General features: G+C 37.2%; 1 protein-coding gene across 4 annotated transcripts in view; it reads right to left on the reverse strand.

Annotated features, from left to right (window-relative positions):
• Window positions 1-25,746, reverse strand: part of ALDH1A2 (aldehyde dehydrogenase 1 family member A2) — a 93,983-nt gene that overhangs the window by 44,334 nt on the left and 23,903 nt on the right. For 2 of the 4 annotated variants that reach the window (XM_065872344.1, XM_065872343.1), the window contains exons 2-4: window positions 13,673-13,777; window positions 13,350-13,490; window positions 10,364-10,493 (exon numbers count right to left, since the gene is read on the reverse strand). In XM_065872344.1, coding sequence (XP_065728416.1) covers window positions 10,364-10,493; window positions 13,350-13,490; window positions 13,673-13,777 — 376 coding nt within the window. Of the gene's footprint in view, window positions 1-10,363; window positions 10,494-13,349; window positions 13,491-13,672; window positions 13,778-25,746 lie in introns of those variants that run through there. The other 2 variants (XM_065872346.1, XM_065872345.1) reach the window with 2 other exon arrangements.

A 25,746-nucleotide genomic window follows, 5' to 3' on the forward strand; every position in this document is an offset into this window, starting at 1 on the left:
ATTATTAGAAATTTACAATGAGAGAAAATATGGCACAGAGAGGTTAAGTCTAAAGTGATATCACTGGTTAAGTTGTGGCTCCTGCACTTGAATCTGCATCCTCAGACTTCAAATTCACTTCCCTTAGAAACATATTAAAGGCTCTTTTGTGAAAAAGGTATTGGATTTAGGTGGCTATCACAAACCATAGAATCAGAGTGTAACGTCAAGGAGTGCAAATGGCGGGAAAAAGACAACCCTTTTACGAAGGGTGAAGATGATTCTTTGAGGATGTGGTGTGTGGACAGAGAACTCACATAGACTTCTTGTATCTAAAGTTATAAAGGGAACGCTACAGAGCAACAGCCCTCTCCTCAGGTGGGGGAGCCGAAGGCTGAGCACCTCTCTGCATCTGGGGTGAGTCGACTCCAAGAGGGTGCGGACTGTTACTTCTCCCTCTCTTCCACACCTAAGATGATGTACAATGAGTACTGCTCTCTGCCTAGAAGAAAAATTGCAGCCCATTTTTTCCCATCTTTTACATTAATAATGCTCTCTAAATATGGCAAGATGATTAAAAAGATTGTTCCCTTCATTTCTCTACCTTTGTGCTATAAATCAGCCTGACATAGAAAAAAATCTCCATCCAAACTCTGATACTCCATTTTAGGTTATGATGATCTTAGGTCTTTTTACGAAATATGAGGCATTACAGAGAGAGTTCAGACTCAGCAAGAAAGGACTGCCTGTGATGAAAATACTAAATAAATGTTCTGAATATCACATTCTGAGACAACAAGTTAGCATATATAACTATGGTAGAGAAAACGAAAGAAGTGATGGCACACCAAAACAGAGATACTAATTCACATTTAGAACTTTTTATCTCTCAGCCTCTTTTCCATTTCACTCAAGTAAAATATACTTTCTTAAAAGGAGTTTATTTTAAGACACACCCAGAGACAACTTCTCTTACGTGTTTTCATACCTGAATGTTGTACCCTTTATGAAGAATATAAAAATCTTACAATTAAAAACTCTATTTTACCATGAATTTGGTTGAACTATGGATCAAATTTTACTGAGTATGTATAGATTGAGCCATTTCTAGAACTAAACTAAGAAGAGTCTTTGTCTCTAGAGATGAGTAATAGAAAATCCCCTTCCACATTTGTGAATGTCGAGGCACTATTCTACATTCTTTGATGGGGGCTCATTAAATTACACAAGCAATATAGCAATTACTTAGTTATTTAGAACAATTTAAATATTTGGATTATTCCTTCAGGGTAAACATTACTTCTTAAAGCAGATTTTATAGTTGTTTGAAAAAAAATTTGACAGAATTATTATTCTCATAAGAATATCTGGCATTGACATCATCTACATATAAACTAGACAGGGTATATGATTAGGTAATACCTATGGTCAATGAAATCAGAAGAATCTGAAATGTGCCAGAAATTGAGAAGAAATTTATCAAATATGGACCCCAAGAAATGGCTCACAGGAATGCATGGATTCTTCAATATATGCAAATGAATCAATGTGATACACCATATTAACAAATTGAAGGATACCATATGATCATCTCAAAAGATGCAGAAAAAGCTTTCAACAAAACTCAACGCCCATTTATGATAAAAGCCCTCCAGAAAGTAGGCATAGAGGGAACTTACCTCAACATAATAACGGCCATATATGACAAACCCACAGCCAGCATCAGTCGCAGTGGTGAAACACTGAAATCATTTCCACTAAGATCAGGAACAAGACAAGGTTGCCCACTCTCACCACTCTTATTCAACATAGTTTTGGAAGTTTTAGTCACAGCAATCAGAGAAGAAAGGGAAAGAAAAGGAATCCAAATCGGAAAAGAAGAAGTAAAGCTGTCACTGTTTGCGGATGACATGATACTATACATAGAGAATCCTAAAGGTGCTACCAGAAAACTACCAGAGCTAATCAATGAATTGGGTAAAGTAGCAGGATACAAAATTAATGCACAGAAATCTCTTGCATTCCTATACACAATGTTACTGTGCATTCCAGCTAGGCCAAGGAAAGGGGGTGGTTGTAATGGGGAAAAAAATTAAAGACAGGGACCTTTTTTTTTTTTTCTATTTTAAAAAGTTTTCCCTTTTTGGAGCTATTTACTTAGTCCTCTTCCCATTTTACTTCCTCATATCATTTACTCAGCAATGCAGAAATATTTTCATAGAACTGATGAAATTTTGCCAAAGTTCTCATCAAAGTTTAGGGTTCACTTACACTGAATTGCCATTTGATTTCTGATGCAAGCTCTCAGGACTTTGTTTGGGCCATCTAAATGTGAAATCTTTCATTTTTTAAATGAATGGCTCCAAGATAAAGGTAAACATTAACTATTAAATGCTACCAAATAGTTCTTCCATTAAGGATAATGTATTGTGATCTATACAGTAAAACTCTGGCCAGCTAAAGTGAACACACTTAGGGCCATTTGTGGGCCTAATGATGGAAAATCTGAAAGAGAAATTAAGGAAACACTCCTATTTACCACTGCAACAAAAAGAATAGAATACCTAGGAATAAACCTACCTAAGGAGACAAAAGACCTGTATGCAGAAGACTATAAGACACTGATGAAAGAAATTAAAAGATGATACAAACAGATGGAGAGATATACCATGTTCTTGGACTGGAAGAATCAACATTGTGAAAATGACTCTACTACACAAAGCAATCTACAGATTCAATGCAATCCCTATCAAACTACCAATGGCATTTTTCACAGAACTAGAACTAAAAATTTCACAATTTGTATGCCAACACAGAAGACCCCAAATAGCCAAAGCAATCTTGAGAAAGAAAAATGGAGTTGGAGGAATCAGGCTCCCAGACTTCAGACTATACTACAAAGCTACAGTAATCAAGAGAGTATGGTACTGGCACAAAAAAAGAAATCTAGATCAATCGAACAGGATAGAAAGTGCAGAGATAAGTCCACGCACTTATAGTCACCTTATCTTTGATTAAGGAGGCAATAATATACAGTGGAGAAAAGACAGCCTCTTCAGTACGTGGTGCTGGGAAAACTGGACAGCTACATGTAAAAGAATGAAGTTAGAACACTTCCTAACACCATACACAAAAATAAACTCAAAATGGATTAAAGATCTAAACGTAAGGCCAGACACTATAAAACTCTTAGAGGAAAACATAGGCAGGACACTCTATGACATCAATCACAGCAAGGTCCTTTTTGACCCACCTCCTAGAGAAATGGAAATAAAAAGAAAAATAAACAAATGGGACCTAATGAAACGTAAAAGCTTTTGCACAGCAAAGGAAACCATAAACAAGACGAAAAGACAACCCTCAGAATGGGAGGAAATATTTGCAAATGAAGCAACTGACAAAGGATTAATCTCCAAAATATACAAGTGGCTCATGCTGCTCAGTATCAAAAAAACAAACAACCCAATCCAAAAATGGGCGGAAGACCTAAATAGACATTTCTCTAAAGAAGATATACAGATTGCCAACAAACACATGAAAGGAGGCTCAACATCACTAATCATTAGAGAAACGCAAATCAAAACTACAATGAGGTACCACCTCACACCGGTCAGAATGGCCATCATCAAAAAGTCTACACAAAACAAACAAAAAAAACCCATAAAAAACCAATAGGGGCTTCCCTGATGGCGCGGTGGTTGAGAGTCCGCCTGCAGATGCAGGGGACACAGGTTCGTGCCCTGGTCCAGGAGGACCCCGCATGCTGTGGAGCGGCTGGGCCCGTGAGCCATGGCCGCTGAGCCTGCGTGTCCGGAGCCTGTGCTCCACAACAGGAGAGGCCACAACAGTGAGAGGCCCACATACCGCAAAAAACAAACAAACAAACAAACAAAAAAAGTCTACAAACAATAAATGCTGGAGAAGGTGTGGAGAAAAGGGAACACTCTTGCACTGTTGGTGGGAATGTAAATTGATACAGCCACTATGGAGAACAGTATGGAGGTTCCTTAAAAAAACTAAAAATAGAACTACCATATGACCCAGCAATCCCACTACTGCACATATACCCTGAGAAAACCATAATTCAAAAAGAGTCATGTACTACAATGTTCATTGCAGCTCTATTTACAATAGCCAGGACATGGAAGCAACCTAAGTGTCCATCGACAGATGAATGGATAAAGAAGGTGTGGCACATACATACAATGGAATATTACTCAGCTATAAAAAGAAATGAAATTGAGTTATTTGTAGTGAGGTGGATGGACCTAGAGTCTGTCATACAGAGTGAAGTAACCGTATGCTAACACATATATATGGAATCTAAGAAAAAAAAAATGGTTCTGAAGAACCTGGGGGCAGGACAGGAATAAAGACGCAGATGTAGAGAATGGACTTGAGGACACAGGGAGGGGGAAAAGTAAGCTGGGACGAAGCGAGGGTGTGGCATGGACATATATACACTACCAAATGTAAAATAGATAGCTAGTGGGAAGCACCCGCATGGCACAGGGAGATCAGCCCGGTGCTTTGTGTCCACCTAGAGGGGTGGGATAGGGAGGGTAGGAGGGAGACAGACACAAGAGGGAGGGGACATGGGGATATATGTATATGTACAGCTGATTCACTTTGTTATACAGCAGAAACTAACACACTATTGTAAAGCAATTATACGCCAATAAAGATGTTAAAAAAAAAAAAAAAAGAAGAAATGGCTCCCAACTACAATATGAAGAGTATTTCAAGAATTGCTACAAATCTTATATATCGGGTAACACTAAAAATGAGTTTACTTAACAGCATCAAAATCTGTTACAGAATTCAATGAACGGATGGCCATCTTCTAATCTCTAATTTGTATACAGAATTACCTTTCAAGGAGCTAGCAACCCTTCTGGTGACCCCAGTATTAAACAATTAGACCGACTACAATGAACTAGTTCATTTTGTCCTCTAGCAGATTCCTATGTATTCTGAGACTGAACAGACCTCACTGAACATTTTACAGCTATAAGGATAAACTTTATAAATGCTTATACAGACACCGGAGACGATATTAGCATACAGTGGTGCTAACACTATTTCTCCCAAGAGGCTGCTGGTAGCATCTCAGAAGTTAAACTACATGCTCCTGAGTCAGTTATGAAGGTATCTTAGCTCTACTACTACTCCATTACATCATCTTGGAAAGTTACTTTACTTCTCCAGACCTCAGTTTCTCTGTCTGAAAAATGAGGAGACTGGCCTTAGTGATCCCTGAGTTCTTCTTCAGCCTTAACCTCTCAAAGAGGTTACATGTGAAGCAGACTTTGCGATCTCCTGCCACCACCAATTCAGGTAACTACCTACCCTGGGTTCTTAGGTGGGCACAGCAAATAGCTCCTCATTCTCATTCTGAGTGAACAGTAAGATCTCACCATATGGGTTACCTGCTGACAACGCTAAATTAGATCGAGCTGTTAAAGGCAAAACCTTAGGATACGAGTCAATTTCCGCACATTTTTAGCCTATTTAGTTCAACAGGTAAAACTGAAAGGAGGTGAAGTAGATAAATAATTACAGATGGCCTGAGTAGCTTTTTAAACTTTTCTATATGCTAATGTATCATAAGGTCATTTTTATGTCAGAATTCAGCTTAAAGCTGGACCACATTTTCTCTGCTTACGTATCACAAAATAAATAAAATCAATACCGTTAAAGAGAAAAATCGTAAGTAACGTAAATCAATTATCCTCTATTTTTCCTTCAGTGAACTAAAAACAATCTTTGTTCCTTCCCCCATCACAAGGAGTTTGTGGCCATGAGAGGTTAAAAATAATACAGGTTAAAAATAATCAAAATGGGGATAAAACTACTTCCCCTGGAGGGCTTCTATGAGATTAGAGATATTGTAATGGGCACAAAGAAGGTGTATAATAAATCATAATAATGATTATTATCATCATAATTAGCAAATGTTATTACAGAAGGGTCAAAGCATAGGATTTATGGTCAGAAAGAATGGCTCCATCGAGTACCATGGCAGGAAGTAATAGACAATGTTGTAAAGGGAAGAACGTCAAGACCCTTGTGAATCAAACTAATACTGCATGATTCTGTGATAACATCCACCTGTGGGCCTTGAGGGGGGTGTGACAGAAACGGATGGGAGAATCTTTCAATTCAGAGGGAGAAACAGCTGTCCAGTGGATGGCTCAAAAGTGGTCAGGCCATAACCCTTTTCTCCTCCTCCCAAATATTCAAGAGGGTGGCCACCCTTCAGGGGGAGAGGAAAAAGTACATACTTGCTCTCTCCAACTGATTATCCATTATGTAATCAAAATCTCTTTCTAAAACACAATTCTGATCAATGCATTCATTTACTTAAAATAATTCAGTGACTCACCATTACTGTGGAATAAAACTTGCAGCACGGTTTCCCCAGGCCCAGAGCCCCTCTGTCTTCTAAATCTGGCTATACTTTCAGATCCACTAGCACACTGTACTCTCCTCCCTCCATACTTCGCACAGGTTATTATCACTGCTGGTGATGGCCCTATCTCCATCTTCACTTACCTGCCCTTGTACAGGCATCACCTTGTACATCCCACTTCCTTCTCCAGGTAGCCTTAATACTGGGTGAGATGCCTTTTCTATGGAGTACCACTGTACTTTGTACTTCCATATGTGAATAAGCCACTCTGTATTGCACTTGGCTGTCTACCTGTTTGTTTTCTTTACTATACTATGGACATCTTACTTGTTCACCTTTGCAACTCCAGTGCTTAACACAGGCGCTCAAAAAAAAAAAAATCTGCTGAATGAATGAATGTATGAAGGATGAGGGGATGCCTGAGAGACCGAGGTTGAAGCCTGGTAGAGCAGGTGAAGGAAGAGCTCTTCCTATTACAAGGCAGAATGCCCAGGTTTCCTAAATGGGAAGGAGTCCAAGAGACAATAGCATAATTCTTCCCACTCTTTCTGGTTCTTATCCTTTAGTGTCAGGGATACTAAGCTGGATGAACTATGGAGTATGATTCAATGTAACAAAGCAGCCTTATATTAAAAAAAACCTTTCAGGTTTATTTTTATGGGTGACCAGGCAGAACTGTGCTTTCCGTCCTTGTATTTCTCCTAGGAGCAATGGTTCAGTATTTACTAACTCAGTGTCCACACCAACTTTATAGAACATAACTACCATGAATAATGAGAATCAACTGGATGTTAATCTAAAAATCGGAAGAGGGTGACTGGCCTCTTCCTCTTCCCGCCCTGCTGTACAGGTCTCCACAAGAGGGTCTACAATGGCTTAGGCAGAAAGAGACTTGGGTTTAAATCTCAGGCCTGCCACTTACTCCCATGTGACCTTGTTCAAGACACTAAACCCTCGCCGTCTCATTTTCTCACCTGCAAAATGGGTACAATACCTTTTAAAATCTGACCTGTTTCACAGGATCATACACAGAATCACACAGATCCTGTATGTGAAGGAAACTTTTACATGCTCAAGTGCTTTGCAAACATAAAGTACATTATCCCTTTACATTATAATTTCAAACAAAATTAGGGTGTTTCACAGGGAAATGTATGTAACACAATAAAGACCTCATGGTTAAAGGCTAACAGCTTTCCTATATTCCACATTTCACTGAAAAAAGCCAAGAACACAGAGACAAAAATCAAGCCGATGTTAAATTATAAAGTTACAAATGACAAATAAAGCACAAATGGATTGATTGAACACATTTGAGAATAAATAAGTAAATAATAATGACGCTCCCTTTCCCTGATCCTCCACTATCACCCCTCTGGCTTAGCCAACTAGATTCCCTAAGCACTGAACTAGCCAAAGGGGTTGTGAGATGAATTCTCAGGACATGTCCAAATGTATCTAAAACTCGAACAGAAGGGAAAGCGGCCAAGTTCACGTTTGCCGTCATCCTTCCTTTCAACTGCTTGAGGCACCACAGCAAAAAGGTCTTACATCCCAGACCCCCAGCTTCCTAGGAGCTCTGCTTTATGACCTGAAGCCCTGGAGAGTCCCTCATCCTGGTACCCCTCTAAACGCACTTTAGGAAAAACTGGGGAAACAAAAATTACTTGCCATTTAAGGGAATTCCTCACTTTTTTTCCTTCACAGGCTGGACACCAGTTTATGAGTAAAGGTGGCAGAGACTACTGTGAAAGACTTTTCTAAGCCCTGTATTTCTAACTCAGAATCCCCAAAGAGCATCAGATGAAAACAGTGAGACTTATAGACCAACCACCTCTGCCAGATAAAGTTACAGTGAAGTATCAAACATTATCGGGAACTCCAATAAATCTTTATCTAATCAATCAAGGTCTTCTCTCCTAAGGAGGCCAAAGAAAACCAAGATACCGTTAGGTGAAATACCAGGTCAAATGTGTACAGCCTTCTGTTTCACCTTATTTCTAAGATATCTCTAAATCATTTGAAAAGATGTTTAAATATCTGAAACATATTTGTTGTCTTAGTGAAATGGCAGGTGGGGTGGGGCGCAAAACAACCAGGGCCTTTGATCCTGATAATTTCCTTTCTGCACTGAAACAGAAGAGGTCAACCTGAAAAGGCTGGCGCATGTCCTGCTCTTGACAACGGTTTTCGTTCCCAGGCCCTCCCACAGGTATGCTTATGCCAGGCAATGACTCTGCCTCACTTAGGCCATTCCTCGATCCTACAAATGAGGCCAGAGAACAGTGGTCTGCAATATCCCAGAGGCAGGAGTGAAGCAAGATTCTGACATTCCTTAAGAACAGTCTTCTCCATCCTTCTGAGTCTGCTGAACGTGGGAAACTTCTAGATGGCAGGGAAGAGTCCCTATAGCCAGAAATGCATTTTCTAAAGACTAACATTCCACGTGTCACCATCATTCACGGAGGTAATTTTTAAATAGTCCTTTGAAGCCTCATCTCTGTCCCTTCTCCCTTCTCACTGTGACTTCTTCTCTTCTTGCTAAATGAGGCATCGCAATGGCCACATGGTTGGTGCTGGTCTCTGTATCGTCTCCTCACTACGCAAGGCAGAGAACCCGGCAGCATAGGCATCACCTGGCAGCTTGTTAGGAATACAGAACCTCAGGCCCCATCCTAGACCTGCACTTGAAGAAGATTCCAGGTGATACATATGCACATTCAAGTTTGAGAAGCACTGCTCTAAGCCAGCTACAGTATCAGCCAATCATCCCCTTTTCTGGTAAACCAGTCCTCCTGAGCCTAGGAAGGCCCGAACTGGGCACTCCAGAGTCCCCAGCATCACTTTCCACTCTTCCTAGTGTGTACACGGAAAGCAGGCTGTTTTCCAAAGAACACGGGTAGAGTACCTGGCACGTGACTTAGCAGCACCCAGAAGCCACTCAAAAACATGTATCTTCTTTCTTTATATGTATTCACCACTGACAATATCGTCCTATCTCTTCCAGTTGGTCCCTTTCCTGCCGTGATATCTCTTCTACCCAGTATCTAAAATGGATCTTCTAGTGAAGTGATTCACCAGGCTCTAATGTCAAAGTTTCAGCTCTACAATTTATTTGCTGGGTGAATCAGGAAAACTAACCTTTCTAGACCTCAGTTTTCTCCTCTGTCAATGAAGATGTTAATAATAACAGTGCCTTCCCCTTGGGGCTGCTGTGAAAGCATTTCATTTGATCTTAGCTACAACTAGTATTCATGCTCAGACCGAGACCTTTCCCCCAACGTAGTTTGGATACTTCCCCTCTCCTTTAAAGGGCTACAGCACTGACAGGCCAAGCCACACGACTTAGCACCTAACTGTAACTCTCCTGTAGGGCTCTTTGTTTTGTGTTACTGGTTTTGTCTCCAAACCTGGATCTTAAAAAAAAGTGTCAGGATGGTGGTTGTTTTTACAGACTGTGAAAGTAACTTATAGGAAATACAGAAAATATGGAAAAATATGAAAAAGAAATAATAAATAATCCATAATCTCACCATTAAGAAAAAACAACTGTTAACATTTTAGAGGATTTCCCTCCAAACAAGATCTTAGTTTCAGGAGAGCAAGGGCCAAGTCTTAATCTTCTCAGAATCTTCCCTGGCTTCCCCACACCTAGCGCCTCTCCACACTCCCAGCACCCAACCTACCACAGTGCTAAGCACTTTGCAGCTGACAAACACACGCCTGTTCCTTAGCTGAGAGACGTACTGATGTGGCCTGCCCCCACACCTGTGTGTGGACTGTCTGCATATTGAAATAAGTACACTGTCAGAATTAGTGACATAATCTGTTTAGTTCTTTGTTCGGTTCAAGCTGCTGTAAAAGTGTGCTCAGATCTGTACTCCATGTGACTGCTGTTTGTGTTTGGTGGCGAAAGTGTGTTTCTGGTGAAGCCTCATGTTTCCCTTTTCAACATACTCAGATTACACATACCTACAGGAATGGTCATCCCGTGAATTTTATCAGCCCAGCCTGCGTAATACCGAAGGGTTTTGATGACTCCTTGCAAATCGACGTAAAAAGCTTGCAGGAACGGTTTGCCACCATTTAGGGATTCCATGGTCTGTAGGAAAAGAAATGGAGAGAACTTTCCAGTGATACACTAAGTAACTTCTACAGCAGAAGAAAACAGGAATAGAGAGAATACAAATGAATCTGAACAATGATGCATACCTGGTCAACTCTGATTTCCCAAATGAAAAGATTTTTAGTACCATCTGTTTAGTTTAGTTTCCAGTAAAAACCACAATGAACTTATATGTGTGTGTTCTTGTGCCTGTGTGTTTCCAGTAACCACTATCCCAATATATAAACACAACTGGTGATAAAGAAGTGTTCTGCTTGTCAAACCAGCTTCTGTTGTATTAATGATCAGAGCTGCGTGGGGATTTTTCGGAGTCTACACCAGTATTCTGAATCCAAAATGAGGGGCAGGGACATGGGCTTTTATGCAGTTGATGGGACTATAAAACGTTCTCCACACTGCCAAGACCCCTGCTGAGAAATGGAATAGCCACGGTGCACGGCGAGTTTATTTATTACCACCAAGTAAACAAGATCTCCTCTAGGGAAGATCATACTATTAACAACTTGAGGGCTGTTTTTTCATAAATGTTTATGTTAATAACCATGATCTATTAAGAGAGAAGTATCTGGTCCATTTAATAAAAATAGAGTTAGAGTTATTAAGCAGTTTTAGATGATAAATGTTATTATTTTAATGACACATTCCTAAATAGGGTAAATCTGTAACATAAAGAATTACAAATGAACACAGTGAAATGAGAAGAGTATTTCGACCTGAGAAATAGTAAAGGTGTTACATATTTAACAAATAAAATTAAAAAAACATGTTTGTAATCTCATGTCCTTCTCTTCAAGGACATTTTACAACACATACTGGTACGAAAATTATTTGAGTGCTGACAAAACTAAAATTGAAATATTTTCCATTCAAAGACATGAAAATATTATCTACAGAGCAATTTTTCCACTCACCATGTGTATAAGATGGAACTCATTTTAAAATATCATGTGACCTATTCACTGTATATTGGCTCACCTTTATTAAAGGAAATCAAGTTATTTCCCAGTCCTTTTTAGGATATTTATACGTCTGTGAGATGAGCATTACATTCTCCACACAGCAGGCAGAGAGCCAAGGTCCTGACAGCATAGACTGAAGTAGAGTCAATAACCAGAAGTGGGCCACCTAAATGGTCCATCCCAATGAGCTGCTGACACCAGCTAAACTTACCTGAGAGTTGCCAGCCCTAAGTTTATTTTCAATTGTGTTCACCTGGGTGCAGTATTAACTTCAGTATTCTGGTCAGGAGCTCCCCCTATATTCGAGAGGCTACCTCTTAACAAAACTCACTCCTCTCATGGCTTGGGAGTGTTTAAAAGTAGAAATCACATTTAAATGTGATGGGAAAAAGGACTTGACCACAGTGAGACATATGTCAGAAACAGGATGGCATATGAATTTTATGACATGAAAATACAACAGCAGAAATTACCTATATCATCATCTAGTAAGTACTGCTAATCTAATGTTACAAATATTCTATGGATTTAACTCAATTGAACAGATACTTACAGACCACCAATGTGCCCACATTCACCGTTTGTGTCACAAACTATGCTAGGATTACAAAAAATGGAGTAAAATATAATTTTCACTCTCAAAGAAATCATAATCCAGCAAAGAGACAGCATATAGACCAGCACTCCCCCAAGGTACTCCAAAGAATTCTGTTTTGTACGATATTGACAGGTCAGCCAGAAAAATAGTGTTGAGGCTCCGACAGGTTTGAGAAACACTGAGAAGGGCTTGTCAGAATCTTTAATATGCTAAGTGTCTTATGAATTTCCATGGAACACCTTTTCCCAATATATATAAACACCTCATTGGAAACAGTATTCCTTGAAGTACCAAACTAGAAAATATTTTTATAGATAAATGTTATATATAGCAAGAGTTCTAAACCATCTCCATAAAGGATTCATTTTCGTTTCCACACTATGAACAGACGCATGAAAGGGATGGTAGGAGGGAGAGCCATGGTAGAAATGACACTGAGGAAGAGTACTAATGCTTCCCTCTCCCAAAGCGAACCCAATAGTGCTCTGATTTCCCAAGCAGAAGGTAGAATATAGTATTCATGGCTTTAATGCCCTGACTCAACGAGGATGCCCTAAATATTAAATGATCAACTATGGGTCATGCAGGTGGAGATCCCTGCAAGACAGGTATACGGCACAGGCATTCCTAAATGGTTCCAATTTCCAAAAAAGTTGGTATTCTCTAAGAAACTGACTTTTATTTCTAAAATAGCAACAACAATAAACCACTAGGAGAGGGGACATTCCTTATGTGAGAAAATGATTGTTTTAGTGAAAGCAAGTTGCTGTCTCCTTCTGTCTCTCCTATTAGTTCTAAAAGAACAAAGGGAGCAGAAGGATATGAGAGGTCCATATCATGCTCTCTGCTTCTGAAGGATTCTCTTTAGTCAAGAGGGGCTAACTCTGGAGAGGTAAAACTCTTTTGACTGCCAACAGTAATTTGGTATTGGTTTCCTGCAAGGAGCATGGAGACTCTCCTGTTGCTTGACTGTTTTTGTTCTTTTTGTTGAGGGTGGGAGGAAGGGGGACGAGGAAAGCAGGAAGGTCCTTACCAGTCATGGGAAGCTATAGTTTTGTTCTTCAAAATTCAATAAGAAGAGACTCTCAGCTGGTCCTCCACTTCCCCATCTGATCCCAAAAGCCAAACCTCTCCCATTTTTCATGTGTATTACGTACTCCTTAGCTTGTTCCCAAGGTCTGCTTCACATCATACTTTCAGAAAGACTGAGGAATCTAAATATCAATGGAATGGTAAATTTGGGGTAAAGACGTGATGCTTTCTTAGGTCACTTACTGCAAGGACTGCCCTGTCTCGTTCCACCAAGTCTGCAAGCTTATCCAACAGACGTCCTCTTTCTGAAGCATCCATCCTTCTCCACACTGAGCCAAGAGAGAAAGCCAGGCGGGCTGCCTGCACTGCTTTGTCTATATCTGCCTGTTAGAGAGGAAGAGGCACAAGTGAAGAGAGGGATCGCTACAAATAAAGGTAGAACCGTCTGCTTTCACAAAAAAGGTGATGAATGAACGTCAGTGGTGATGTCTGGAGAGCATAAGTTTATTGCTTTGTTGTCTGAAGGTAGTTATTTCATACGAAATTTTTTTCTAAGACAAACATACCTTGTCTGCTTCTTGAACTTCACACACCTGTTCTCCTGTGGCTGGATTATAGACAGGGAACACTCTCCCACTCTCCGAGTTCTGCCACTCATTGTTAATAAAAATCTAAGGGAGTAGACAACAGAATGGGATCCATGAGACAGGTGACAGGAAGTCAGTCAATGGTGCCATATTATATGGAAGTACCACAGTAGTAATACTGGCTCTGTATGCTTGCTGCTATATAATTAAAGTATAGAATTTGAAGTGTTACAAGAAACCCTAGATCATTATGCAGTCCAGCCTCACCCCCAATTCAGAAATTTCCTTTGTGATATTTTTAACTCAACATCAGCCAAAGATTAAATATAATTCTTACCTTTAGTGAACCTGTCAACTACTCAGAGAGTTAAACAAGGAAGGAAGGATAGACAGTCTCACATACCTACAAACCACACACTGAGATTGAGGAAGTATTTATTATAGTCCAAGCTCTGGCCAATATCCCAAAAGGGTAGATCGTGGATCAAACTGACAGTCATCCAGCCTTAGCTACTAGTTTCTCTGTCAGAGGAATAAGTGACTTCACAAGGAAATCTGAAGGGTGCTGGAATAAGCATTTGCCTAATTTATAGTCAGATCCTGAACTGAGCAATGACTCTGACCAAACCAACTGGTGAGTTAAACAACTTACATGTGTAAATCCAAGTTAGATTTCTTCCCTTTGGCTGGGTAGGCTATGTGGCTCAGCAAAGGGAAAAGGTCTATAACTTTCAAATGCGTCTCTCTAGGACTTCTTAAGAGCCTTGGTTTCTTTATATAGGAAATAAAGATTATATTAAAATGGCAAAGAAATGGTTTAAGAAATTATTCAAGTCAATTTCTCAGAAGATTTGTAAGATACGCATTAACGAAGGAGGGAAAATATTGGCAAAAACATTAAAAAATTTTTATTGATATTAAGAGAGAAATCCAAACTAATATTTTTGGACTATGAAAGCCCAAAGAATACACAAAGATATTTTACTCTATAAAATTTATGGGGCTTCCCTGGTGGTGCAGTGGTTGAGAGTCCGCCTGCCGATGCAGGGGACACGTGTTCGTGCCCCGGTCCAGGAAGATCCCACGTGCCGCGGAGCGGCTGGGCCCGTGAGCCATGGCCGCTGAGCCTGCGCGTCCGGAGCCTGTGCTCCGCAATGGGAGAGGCCGCAACAGTGAGAGGCCCGCGTACAGCAAAAATATAAAATAAAATAAAATAAAAAAATTATGGCACAACAGTGAAAATTTCTGAACCTATGAACCATTCAGTAGTCAGTCAGTTTAGAACAAACACAATGATAAACTGATTTACTACTGCCTGGCATTTTAATAATCACAGATGAGGCTGAGTGTAGATCTACAATTTAAAAAATTAAGTTCTAGATTATGCCAAAGCTTTGCTTTTTCCTTGATTTGATAAAACAATGAGTCTGTGTTGAACGAGTCTTCTTTTCCTGAAGGCTTTTTAAGATAAAGGGGGGAGGCGGGGCGGGAAGACCTTAAACCTGTAAAAGCACTTAATACAAATGTATTGAGCACAAACACAGTGACCTTCTAATTGAGTAACAATTTTTTAAAGTTTTCACTATGAATGTCTAAACATGCTTAACATACTGTATTCATTTGCATAATGTATTCAATAAATGCATAGATATTTCTAGAAACAGGAGAGGCAAAGATGATTAAGAGTTCCAGCCTTCCAGGGTCAACAGTCTCTAGTAGTTCATTAAATACTCACAACAACCCTAATGGCAGGATTTTATTATCTCAACTGAAGATGAAAAAATGGAGAGGTTAAAAGTCCGAAGAAGCAGGTTCTCATCATGGCTCTGATTCAAAGTCTGCTGCTCTTTCCACTACACCGTGGTTTCCAGGACTGCTCAGCCCAAAGAAACACAACTAGTTATGTCCAAGCCTAAATTAGATCTATAGTTCTTGGACTCCTGATCTAGTTCTCTTTTCACTCCATTTAACAAATTTCCTATCATTTCACAGCTCATCAAATCTGCACACTCCTTTGAAATACAATATGATCTCAAAGGTAGCAAAAGAAAAAAATTAAGAGGTTAGTTTCATTAAAGATTCACTTCCAGAGATTATCAGGTTTAAAGGAGAATGGGTCTTGGCAATATTCCTTATTCCTTTTATTCACTATTTGACTGAAACTTCTTAACCCTTGGAACATCAACAGATCCAATTATAGTTTTAAGCTTCTTTGTTGAACAGTTCTAAATGTATGTAAGGATTGATATTTCATGACTTTTATTGTTTCTTAGAGGTCTTCCAAAGATCAAAGAGAAAAATTACTTATTTTTTAATAGAATAAAATTCATTCTCTTACTGTTATCATTTAAATACACTGATCATTTTATCAATCTAAAATACATTATGGGATCTTAGTGAGCTTTTCCTGTATCTTGAAACATATTGCTAATTTCATCATTCTCAGAATTATTTCATCACTCATCACTTATTTCCAACTGTGCTTAAAAACACCTTAAAATAATAAGGAAACAAAAACATTATGGAACTGTCTAGAAATGAATAAACACATCCCCACTATTTTATCATCCTTTGGTTTTATTATTGTATTATCCAAAGTATGCATTATGTCTCAAAAGGGTATAAATAAAGAAGTGTGGAGACACCATCTTTGTCATATTCTTTTTACCTTTCACTGAACACAGTTAAGAATTCAGAATTTTTCATTTCTGTCCATAATGAGAAAGGGAAGAAAACTAATAGAAAAAGACATTTCATAACTGTTAGATGAGTCAGAAGCTGAAGGCAAAGAGACAGAAACACTAGAGACTGCTGATGAGAGTGAAATTGACTGTATAAGCAAAATCTTGGACTATGAGTCTTTAGGATAAATAAATGCATTTTCTCCAAATTAATAATCAGAGAGCAAACAAGATACTTATCAATACAAAAAGGAAATATGACAGTCTAACCCAACTAGTCATTAATAGGAAGGACTTAATAATTTAAAACCATCCTGTTTTGATAAGAGAACATGTAAGAATTCTTTTATCTTTCATGATATTTGTGGGTAAAAATTTACTTGATGTGATTCAAAAATGGACAAATGCTGAAGGTAGGGGTATACACCAAGGTGACTGGAGTACAGATATTACGTAGAAATTAAAAAGTTCATTGGATTGATCAATCTAATTTACATTTATAAAACTAAAAATGAAAATGCTTTTGTAATTATGGAACAAAAATGGCCATGCTCTCTTCTACAAAATTATGAGCCTTCAAAGTTTTCAACAGTATTACATTATGATAATGCAAATGCAAGAAGAACCAGAAGTAAGAGTAAGATATAACCTATAAGAGATGTGTTTAAAATCTGCAATCAGTATTTATGGCATAAATATTTCCAGTTTCAAACATGATGGCTGATGAGTAGTTAGTTGTATTCAAAGGCCATTGCTCACTTCATGTACATATACCTCCAATACCAGGAAAATATGGAAGAAAAATTGGTTTTGTTATGTTTAAATTCTTGTTCTGTTGTTTTCACTGTCTCTTTACTTTCACTTTTCTAAATTTTTCATAAAATAACTTTATTTTAAAACTTTATAGCCTCCATTGGACCCAGATGGTAAATGTGATGACTATTTTTCCTGGTATGCCAAACATTAAAATATTTGATAGTTTTACTATACTATTATTTCTTATAGACCTAGCCTTATGACACTTAAAAAACAAAGGAAAGCAAATTCCTCCAAAATACTTGAAGGTTTTCATCTTCTCTGAGCAATTTCAAAAGTTTTGAATGCTGTCTAAAGTGTTCTTCTCTGACCAGGGCTCCTTAAAAAACAATATATCTCAGGGCTCTAGAGGGAAAGGACAAGATGATCCTGGAATACTATGGTGCCAGAAATCAAGTACATGCTCAGAAACTGATGGGGACATATCAAAAGGACACAGGAGCCAACATGAAGGGGCTCCCAATGGCCAATACTGGGACAATTTAAGCAACAAAACAAATAGTGATAGTAATGGATCATTACCCAAAGAATAAAAAAGGCATCCAAGAGTCCAAAATGACATAAATTTTTTATGAATAAATAAATGGGGGATAAGGAAAAGCTGTTCTTAACAGTAGAATTCAAACTAATAGCTGTCAAAGAATGATGGAATTAGATTACCACCAATGTGTCAACCCCCACAATTGTAATTGCTTAGGCAAATATCATCAATGGATGGTAAAATTAGTGGGTAAAAGTATAATGAAAAATTGGATGTTTATGTAGTCTCAAAGTATCTCCCCTCAAGATGCTTATTAATGACAAAGTAGAAAATAGTAACTTATCATTGGAGAAACTTGGCAGACAGCACCTTAATCAAGTGATCAAAGTTAACATCACCAGTAATGGGAGAAACTGATCTTTCTTAACATTTCATTTGCTTGTCCTACTGATAATTAGAAAGCTGTGTTGAAATCTCCCACTTTGGTGGTAGATTTGTCAATATATCCCTTAGCTCTATCATTTTTATACTTATAAATTTTAGGTTATTTTATTAGTGACTTTAAGTGGAACTATTAGATTCTCTGATAAAACAAAACCATTTATCAATATGAAGTGACCCTCTTTATTACTAATGAAGCTTTGTGTCTTAAAGACTATTTTGTTTAATGTTAGTAAAGCCATGTAAGCTTTTCTTTAGTATTTTCCTGATAGATCTTTTCCCATCATATTACTCTCTCTCAATTACATCTTTATTATTTTCATGTGTCCCTTTAAATGATGTATGGCTATGTTTTATTTTATTCAATATGAAAATCTGTGTCTTTTAACTGGCAAGTTTAATACATTTGTATTTATTGTGATCATATTTTGTGTTAAATAATGTACCGTGTGATATTTGGACTTAATGCTTTTTATTTGTCTTGCTTTACTTTACTTCCTGTCTTCTCCCATCTTGCCTCTTTTTTCAACTTGATTAATGTTTGTTGTTTGTTTTATAATTTCCCTCTTTTATTGGTTTGGAAATTGTACATGACCTTTCATGTACATGAACACGTACATCTTTCAAGAACATGAACATCTTTCATGTTCTTTCACTGATTATCCACGATATTTTATCATGCATATCTAAGAAAATTAAGTATAAAGTTAATATATATCTTAACATTCCTCCCAAACAATTACGAGGGCCTTAGAACACAAAATCTAATCACTCTTCTCCAGGGGCATGTTATAAAATTATTATTTTATACAGAGAAGGATTCCTTATATTTAATAAGATTTAAAAATTTTTATTCTCATGATTTCTTAGAATTTCATTTAGTAAATATTTGTTGGGGTAAAGTCTCAATTCTGAACATATATTTATTGCACCCTCATACTCAAAAGATACTCCCAGAAGGTTACTCAATTCTAGAAAGACAATCATTTTCTCACAATACTTTGAGAATATTATTCCAATATTTTCTATCTTGCAATGGTGTTTACAAGAAATCTCTGCTGTAAGTCTCTGGTTGTCATTTCTTTGTTGATGATTTGCTTCTTCTGTCTGGTTGCTTTTCAGATCTTGTCTTTGTCTCAGTGTTTTAAGATTCATCACAATATGTCTATCTATCAATTTCTTTTTTATTTTGATAGTTAAGCATTGTGCTTGCAGCATCTCTGAGTTTTTGTCTCTTATAATTTCTGGATATTCTTAATCACTATCATCATTTCCTTATATCAATCTTTCTGTTCTCTGCTCTGGAACTCCAACTCCATCCTCAATGTCTTTAACCATTCATATTTTCCATCTCTTTTTAAAAATATTTTATGTAAACATAGCTTTGTTGTGTTTGTAAATGTGTGAAAAAATACTCTTCTGAACAATTCCAACTATACAGGAAAGCAAAGAGAAGGTAAAAAATCAACTCAAATTTCATCATCCAGAAATAACTAAAGTTCACATATTCATGACCATCCTTCTAGACATGTCTGTAGGCAGATATACACACACACACAATTTTACGGAACAAGATCAATTGTACATGAGCTTTAGAATTTGCTTTTTAAAAAGTTAACAATATGCTATAGACGTTTTTAATGGTTTCTTTGGACTCCAATGTGTATTTCTGTGTGTATGTATATAGGTGCGTGTGTGCACGCATGCATGTGTGTGCATGGGTGTAGCTTAATGTATTCAATCAGCCCTCTACTGAAAGACATTTGTTTCTGTTCTCCTTTTTCCTCTGTGCTGCAGTTGAATAATTTATTCAGATCTATCATTCAGCTCTCTTTACTAGGGTCTAATCTGCTAATTTCAATGTTTATATTTTTATTTCTAAAAGTTCTGCTTTGTTCTTTTTCAAATCTGCGTGGTCTTTTTGTTTCTGTATTAAAACTTAATACTTTAATTTTTAAAACAGTTTTAGGTTTACAGAAGACTGAGCAGACAGTACAGAGAGGTTCCATATACCTGCTATTCCCCTCCTCAGTTTCTTCTGTTTTTAATATCTTGCTTTAGCGTTGTACATTTGTTACAACTGATGGACCAGTACTGATAAAGTCCATAGATTATATCAGGCTTCACTCTTTGTGTTATACAGTTCTATGGGTTTTGAAAAATGCATAATATCATGTATCCATCATCACTTAGCACAGAATAGTTTCTTCACTGCCCTAAATATCCTGTGCTCCACCAATTTATCCCTCCCTGTTCCCCCTAAACTCCTGACAAACACTGATCTTTTTACAGTCTCCTTCATTTTGCCTTTTCCAGAACATCATATAGCTAGAATCATTACAGGAGGTAGCCTTTTCAGACTGGTTTCTTTCACTTAGCAATTTGCATTAAGGATGCAATGCATAAAAAATATTGCATCCTTCATGTTTTTTCACGGCTTACTAGCTCATTATTTCTTAATGCTGAATAATATTCCATTTATGGATGTGCCACAGTCTGTTTATCCATTCACTTTTTAAAGGACATCTTGGTTGCTTCCAGTTTGGAGGAATTAAGAATAAATTTGCTATTAACAGCCATATGCAGGTTTTTGTGTGAACATAAATTATCAACCCATTTGGGTAAATGCCTAGGAGAGTGCTGGATCACATAGCAAGACTATTCTTAGCTTTGTTAGAAAGTGCCAAACCGTCTTCCAAAGTGACTGTACCATTTTGCATTCCTACCAGCAATGAATGAGAGCTCTTGTTGCTTCACATCCTTGTCAGCATTTGGTGTTGTCAGGTTTGTTTTGTTTCATTTTGTTTGGATCTTAGCCATTTTAATAGATGTTCAATGGCACCTCATTTTAGTTTGAAATTCCCCAATGACATATGGTGTCAAGAATTTTTTCATATGCTTATTTGCTGTCTGTGTATCTTCCCGGGTGAGGAATCTTAGATCTTTTGCCCATTATTTAATTGAGTTGTTTTCTTAGTGCCGAATTTTAGAGTTCTTGTTATAATTCGGACACAAGTTCTTCATCTAACATGTGATTTGCAAATATTTTCTGTCAGCATGTGGCTTGTCTTTTCTCTTTTGCAGTACGTTTTGCAGATCAGTTTTTCATTTTAAGGAAGTCCAACATATCATTTTTTCCTTCCATGGATCACGCTTTTAGTGTTGTATCTAAAAACTCATTGCCAAACCCAAGGTCACCTATATTTTCTCCTATACTATCTTCTAAGATTTTTATAGTTTTGCATTTTACATTAGGTCTATGATCCATTTTGAGCTAATTTTTGTGAAAGGTGCAAGGTCAGTGTCTCGATTCATTTTTGCATGTGGATGTCTAGTTCTAGCACCATGTCAAAAAGACTATCCTTTCTCAATTACTGCCTTTACTCCTTTGTTAAAGATCATTGACTATATTTGTGTGGATTTACTTCTGGGTTCTCTATTCTATTCCATTGACCTATTTGTCTATTCTTTTACCAATAGTACATTGTCTTGATTACTGTAGCTTCACAGTAAGTCTTGAAGTTGGGTACTGTCGATTCTACAACTTTTTTCTTCTCCTTCAATATTATTGGCTCTTCTGCCTTTCCATATAAACCTTAGAATCTGTTTATTGATATCTACAAAATAACTTATCAGGATTGTGACTGGGATTGCATTTAATCTACAGATCAAGTTGGAAAGAACTGACATCTTGACAATACTGAGTTGTCCTATCCATAGGATATCTCCCCATTTATCTAGATTTCCTTTAATTAATTCCATCAGAGTTCTACATTTTTCCTCATAAAGATCTTGTACATATTTTGTTAGGTTTGTACCTAAGTATTTCTCGTTTTTGTGGCAATACAAATGGCACTGTTTTTCTTATTTCAAATTCCAAGTGTTCATTGTTGGTGTATAGGAAAGCAAATGACTTTTGTATATTAACTTTGTGTCATGCAACCTTGTTATAATCACTTATTAATTCCAGAGGCTATTTTTGTTTTTCTGGGTTTTTCTTTTTTTTGGTCAATTCTAGGGATTTTCTACATAGAAACCGTATCATAAGCAAAGACAGTTTTATTTCTTCCTTCCCAATCTGTATACCTTTTATTTCTTTTTCTTATCTTAACTGTATTAACTAGGACTTCCGGTACAATGTTGAATAGGAACTCAACATTGAAGAGAGAATATTTTGCCTTGTTCCCAGTCACAGAGGGAAAGCATCTAGTTCCTCACCATTAAGTATGGTATTAGCTATAGGTTTCATATAGATGTTCTTCATCAAGTTAAGGAAGTTCCCTTCTATTCCTGGTTTACTGAGAGTTTTTAACATGAATGGTTGTTGGATTTTGTCAAATGCTATTTTTGTATGTATAGATATTATCACATGATTTTTCTTCATTAGCCTGTTGATGTGACAGATTGCAGTAATTGATTTTTGACTACTGAACCAGTCTTGTACACATGGAATGAATTCCAGTTGGCTGTGGTATATAATACCTTTTAAACATTTTTAGATTTTATTTGCTAATATTTTTGAGGATTTTGTATTTATGTTAACGAGAGACATCAGTTTGTTGTTTTCCTTTCCTGTAATGTCTTTCTGGTTTTAGTATTAGAGTAATGCCGGCCTTATAAAATGAATTAGGAAGTGTTCCTTCTGCTTCTATTTTCTGGAAGAGATTATAGGGATTGGTATGCTTGGTAGAAGTCACCACTGAAACCATGTGGACTGATGGATGTTTAATGGGGGAGGTTATTAATTACTGATTCAATTTCTTAAACAGGTATAGGTCTAACCAGGCTTAGCCAGTATGAGTCTCCATCCTCAGCTCTCACCATCAACTATTCCTTCCTTTTGTGTCTCTTAGGTCAATCTCAGGAGAACGGCAGTTGATTGGGTTCCAGTACATCTTTTCAAGCCAGTCTTCAGATGTAAATTAAATGACTGCCCTTGGGTCCAAACACCTGGAACCAGGAAGCAGAAAGTCAAGCAGTACGGTTTGAGGCCATTTAAACTCTAAGTCCTGGGTCAGGATAAGTTACAATCAAAAGAACCATGGAGGGGCAGGCAAGAAGTGATGACTATTTCAGGACTGGGTGCCAATTTGGTAGATGTTGGGATTTTAAATATATATTGGTAATGTCTTTGGTTTTGGTGTCAGGGTAATGCTGGTCTCAAAGAATAAGCTGGGAAGTATTCTCTCTCTTTAATTTTCTGGAAGAGTTTATGTAGTAGTGGCATTATTTTTTCCTTAAACATTTGGTAGAATTCACCAGCAAAGGCATCTGGGCCTGGAGTTTTCTTTGTGAGAAAGTTTTTTAGCAATAATCTCTATTTCTTTAATAAATATGGAGCTATTCAAATTATCTATTTCTTCTTGTGTGAGTTTTAGTAGAATGTCTTTTTAAAAATTTGCCCATTAGTTATCAAATTTGTGAGCATGGAGTTGCTCATAATATTCCTCTGTTATCCTTTTAACGTCCATGATGACTTCTCTCTCATTTCTGATATTAGTAATTTGTGTCTTCTCTTTTTTTCTCTTTATTAGCCAGGCTAGATGTTTATCAATTTTATTGATCTTTTCAAAGAACCAGCCTATGGTTTCATTTATTTTCTCTATTGTTTTCCTGTTTTCAATTTCACTGATTTCTGGTATAATTTGTTATTATTTTTCTTCTGCTTAACTTAGGTTTATATTGCTCTTCTTTTTCTCGTTTGTTAAGGTAGAAGCTTAGACTATTTACTTTCTAATATATGTACTCAGTGCTATAACTTCCCCTCTAAACACTTCTTTCATTGCATCTCACCAACTTTGATAAGTTGTATTTTCATTTATTTCAAAATATTTTTAATTTATCTTGAGACTTATTCCTTGATCCATGTGTTATTTAGAAATGTGTTGTTTAATCTCCAAATATTTTGGGATTTTTCCAGGTTATCTTTCTGTTATTAATTTATGGCTTAATTTCACTGTAATCTGAGAGTATATTTTTTATATGATTTCTATGCTTTCAATTTTGCCAAAGTGTGCTTTATGGCCCAGAATGTGATCTAACTTGGTTGAATGCTTCATGTGAACTTGAGAAGAACGTGTATTCTGCTGTTGCTGGATGGAGGTTTAGTTTACTATTCCTAGAACTAGTATTGGCATTTTGCTTCTAGAGAAAACTCAGCCTTTGCATTTTCCTTCAGCCCCTTGATTTGTTTTCAGATCACTGTTCTTTTAAGTAAGCAATACATTAAAAATAATATATGCAAGGATAGCTGCTCCCACTATTTCTATTTAATATTGTAATAATATCTGATATTATGAGGCCAAAAGATTGAAAATAAAATAAGTTTTTATTTTCTTTATTTTCAGACGACATGATTGTGTAGAAATTCCTAAGAAATCTACCAAAAAAGTACTAGAAGTATAATTTAGCAAAGTCCCAGGATACAAGATCAATATACTATCAACAAATCATTGGAAACTGAAATTCAAGTACATGTATTTACTCACACACATGAATTCATACAAGAGCTAGTTGCATCGTGATTGAAGGATCCTTTAGAATATGATAGTTTAATGCCCAAAGTGGAAATCCTGGGCAGCAACTATTAATCTTTTAAATGATGTAAATTAAAAAATAATAATCTAAAGAAGAGTCTAAAAAAGAGTTAATGGCTCTAAGTTGCAATGCAACCACTTCATAAAATTGAGGGAGCTGCTAAACCCTATCAATCCTCCTCTGTGAAACAGGTTTGATAGAACAAAAACAGCCTGAGTTCAAATTAAGTGGGAAAGGAATAGCTGAGCAGAAATTTGATTTCACAGAAAACAACTGCAAAATGTTCATTAAAGGCCTATTCTAAACAGGGAGCTGTTTATAGGTACCACTGAAAATCTACAGAAGATGTGTACTCTGCTGTCCTTGGGCTTATAATCATGCTTCAAAGACAAGATTACTTTCAGGAAAGTTAAATAATGTTAAGACACTCTATGATTTAGTGCCAAGATGAATGGTAGAGATAAGCACTGCAGGAGTTTGCTTCAGAGAAGGGAGATATTGGTGTGGGCTGACATGTTAGAAGAACACTTCAGGGAAACAAGAAATAATGAGGGAGTATGACCTGGGGTAGGGAACGGATAAGGTAGAAGAAAGAAACTCTATCCCTAATAAAATTATTCAGCTGGCCTCATCAGTCCCTCCTCCTTGACTTCAGCTCCTCTCAAAGATTATCTGATACCAGGGTTGAAGATGTGTGACAGAGAAGGAAGAAATACAAGTGTAGTTTCTCTCCTTCCCACCTAAAGTCCCTGGACGCTACAAGTAGCTCCAGTGGCTGAGGGCCCCAGCACTCTCAGTACTGGCCTCTACCACAGCACTGTCTTCAGAGTGAGCAGGGTACCTTCAGGCAAGCAGGGCCAAAAAAGCCATGAAAACTCACAGTCAAGAGTAAATAGGTCAGAAAAACATAAACCTAGTCAAACAGAGTCATATAAAGAAGGAAGACACGAGAAAAGAGAGAAGAATTTTTAAAATATAAACTAATCACATTTAATAGCAGCAATTAAAGGAGTGAAAAATACTGTAGAGGAGACAAGAAGAGGAGACTTTTAAAAGATAAGGAAATGAATATTGAAAAATAGTGTTAGAAAACATAT

The sequence above is a fragment of the Phocoena phocoena genome, chromosome 2, assembly GCF_963924675.1.
Source record: "Phocoena phocoena chromosome 2, mPhoPho1.1, whole genome shotgun sequence".
NCBI classification, from domain to species: domain Eukaryota; kingdom Metazoa; phylum Chordata; class Mammalia; order Artiodactyla; family Phocoenidae; genus Phocoena; species Phocoena phocoena.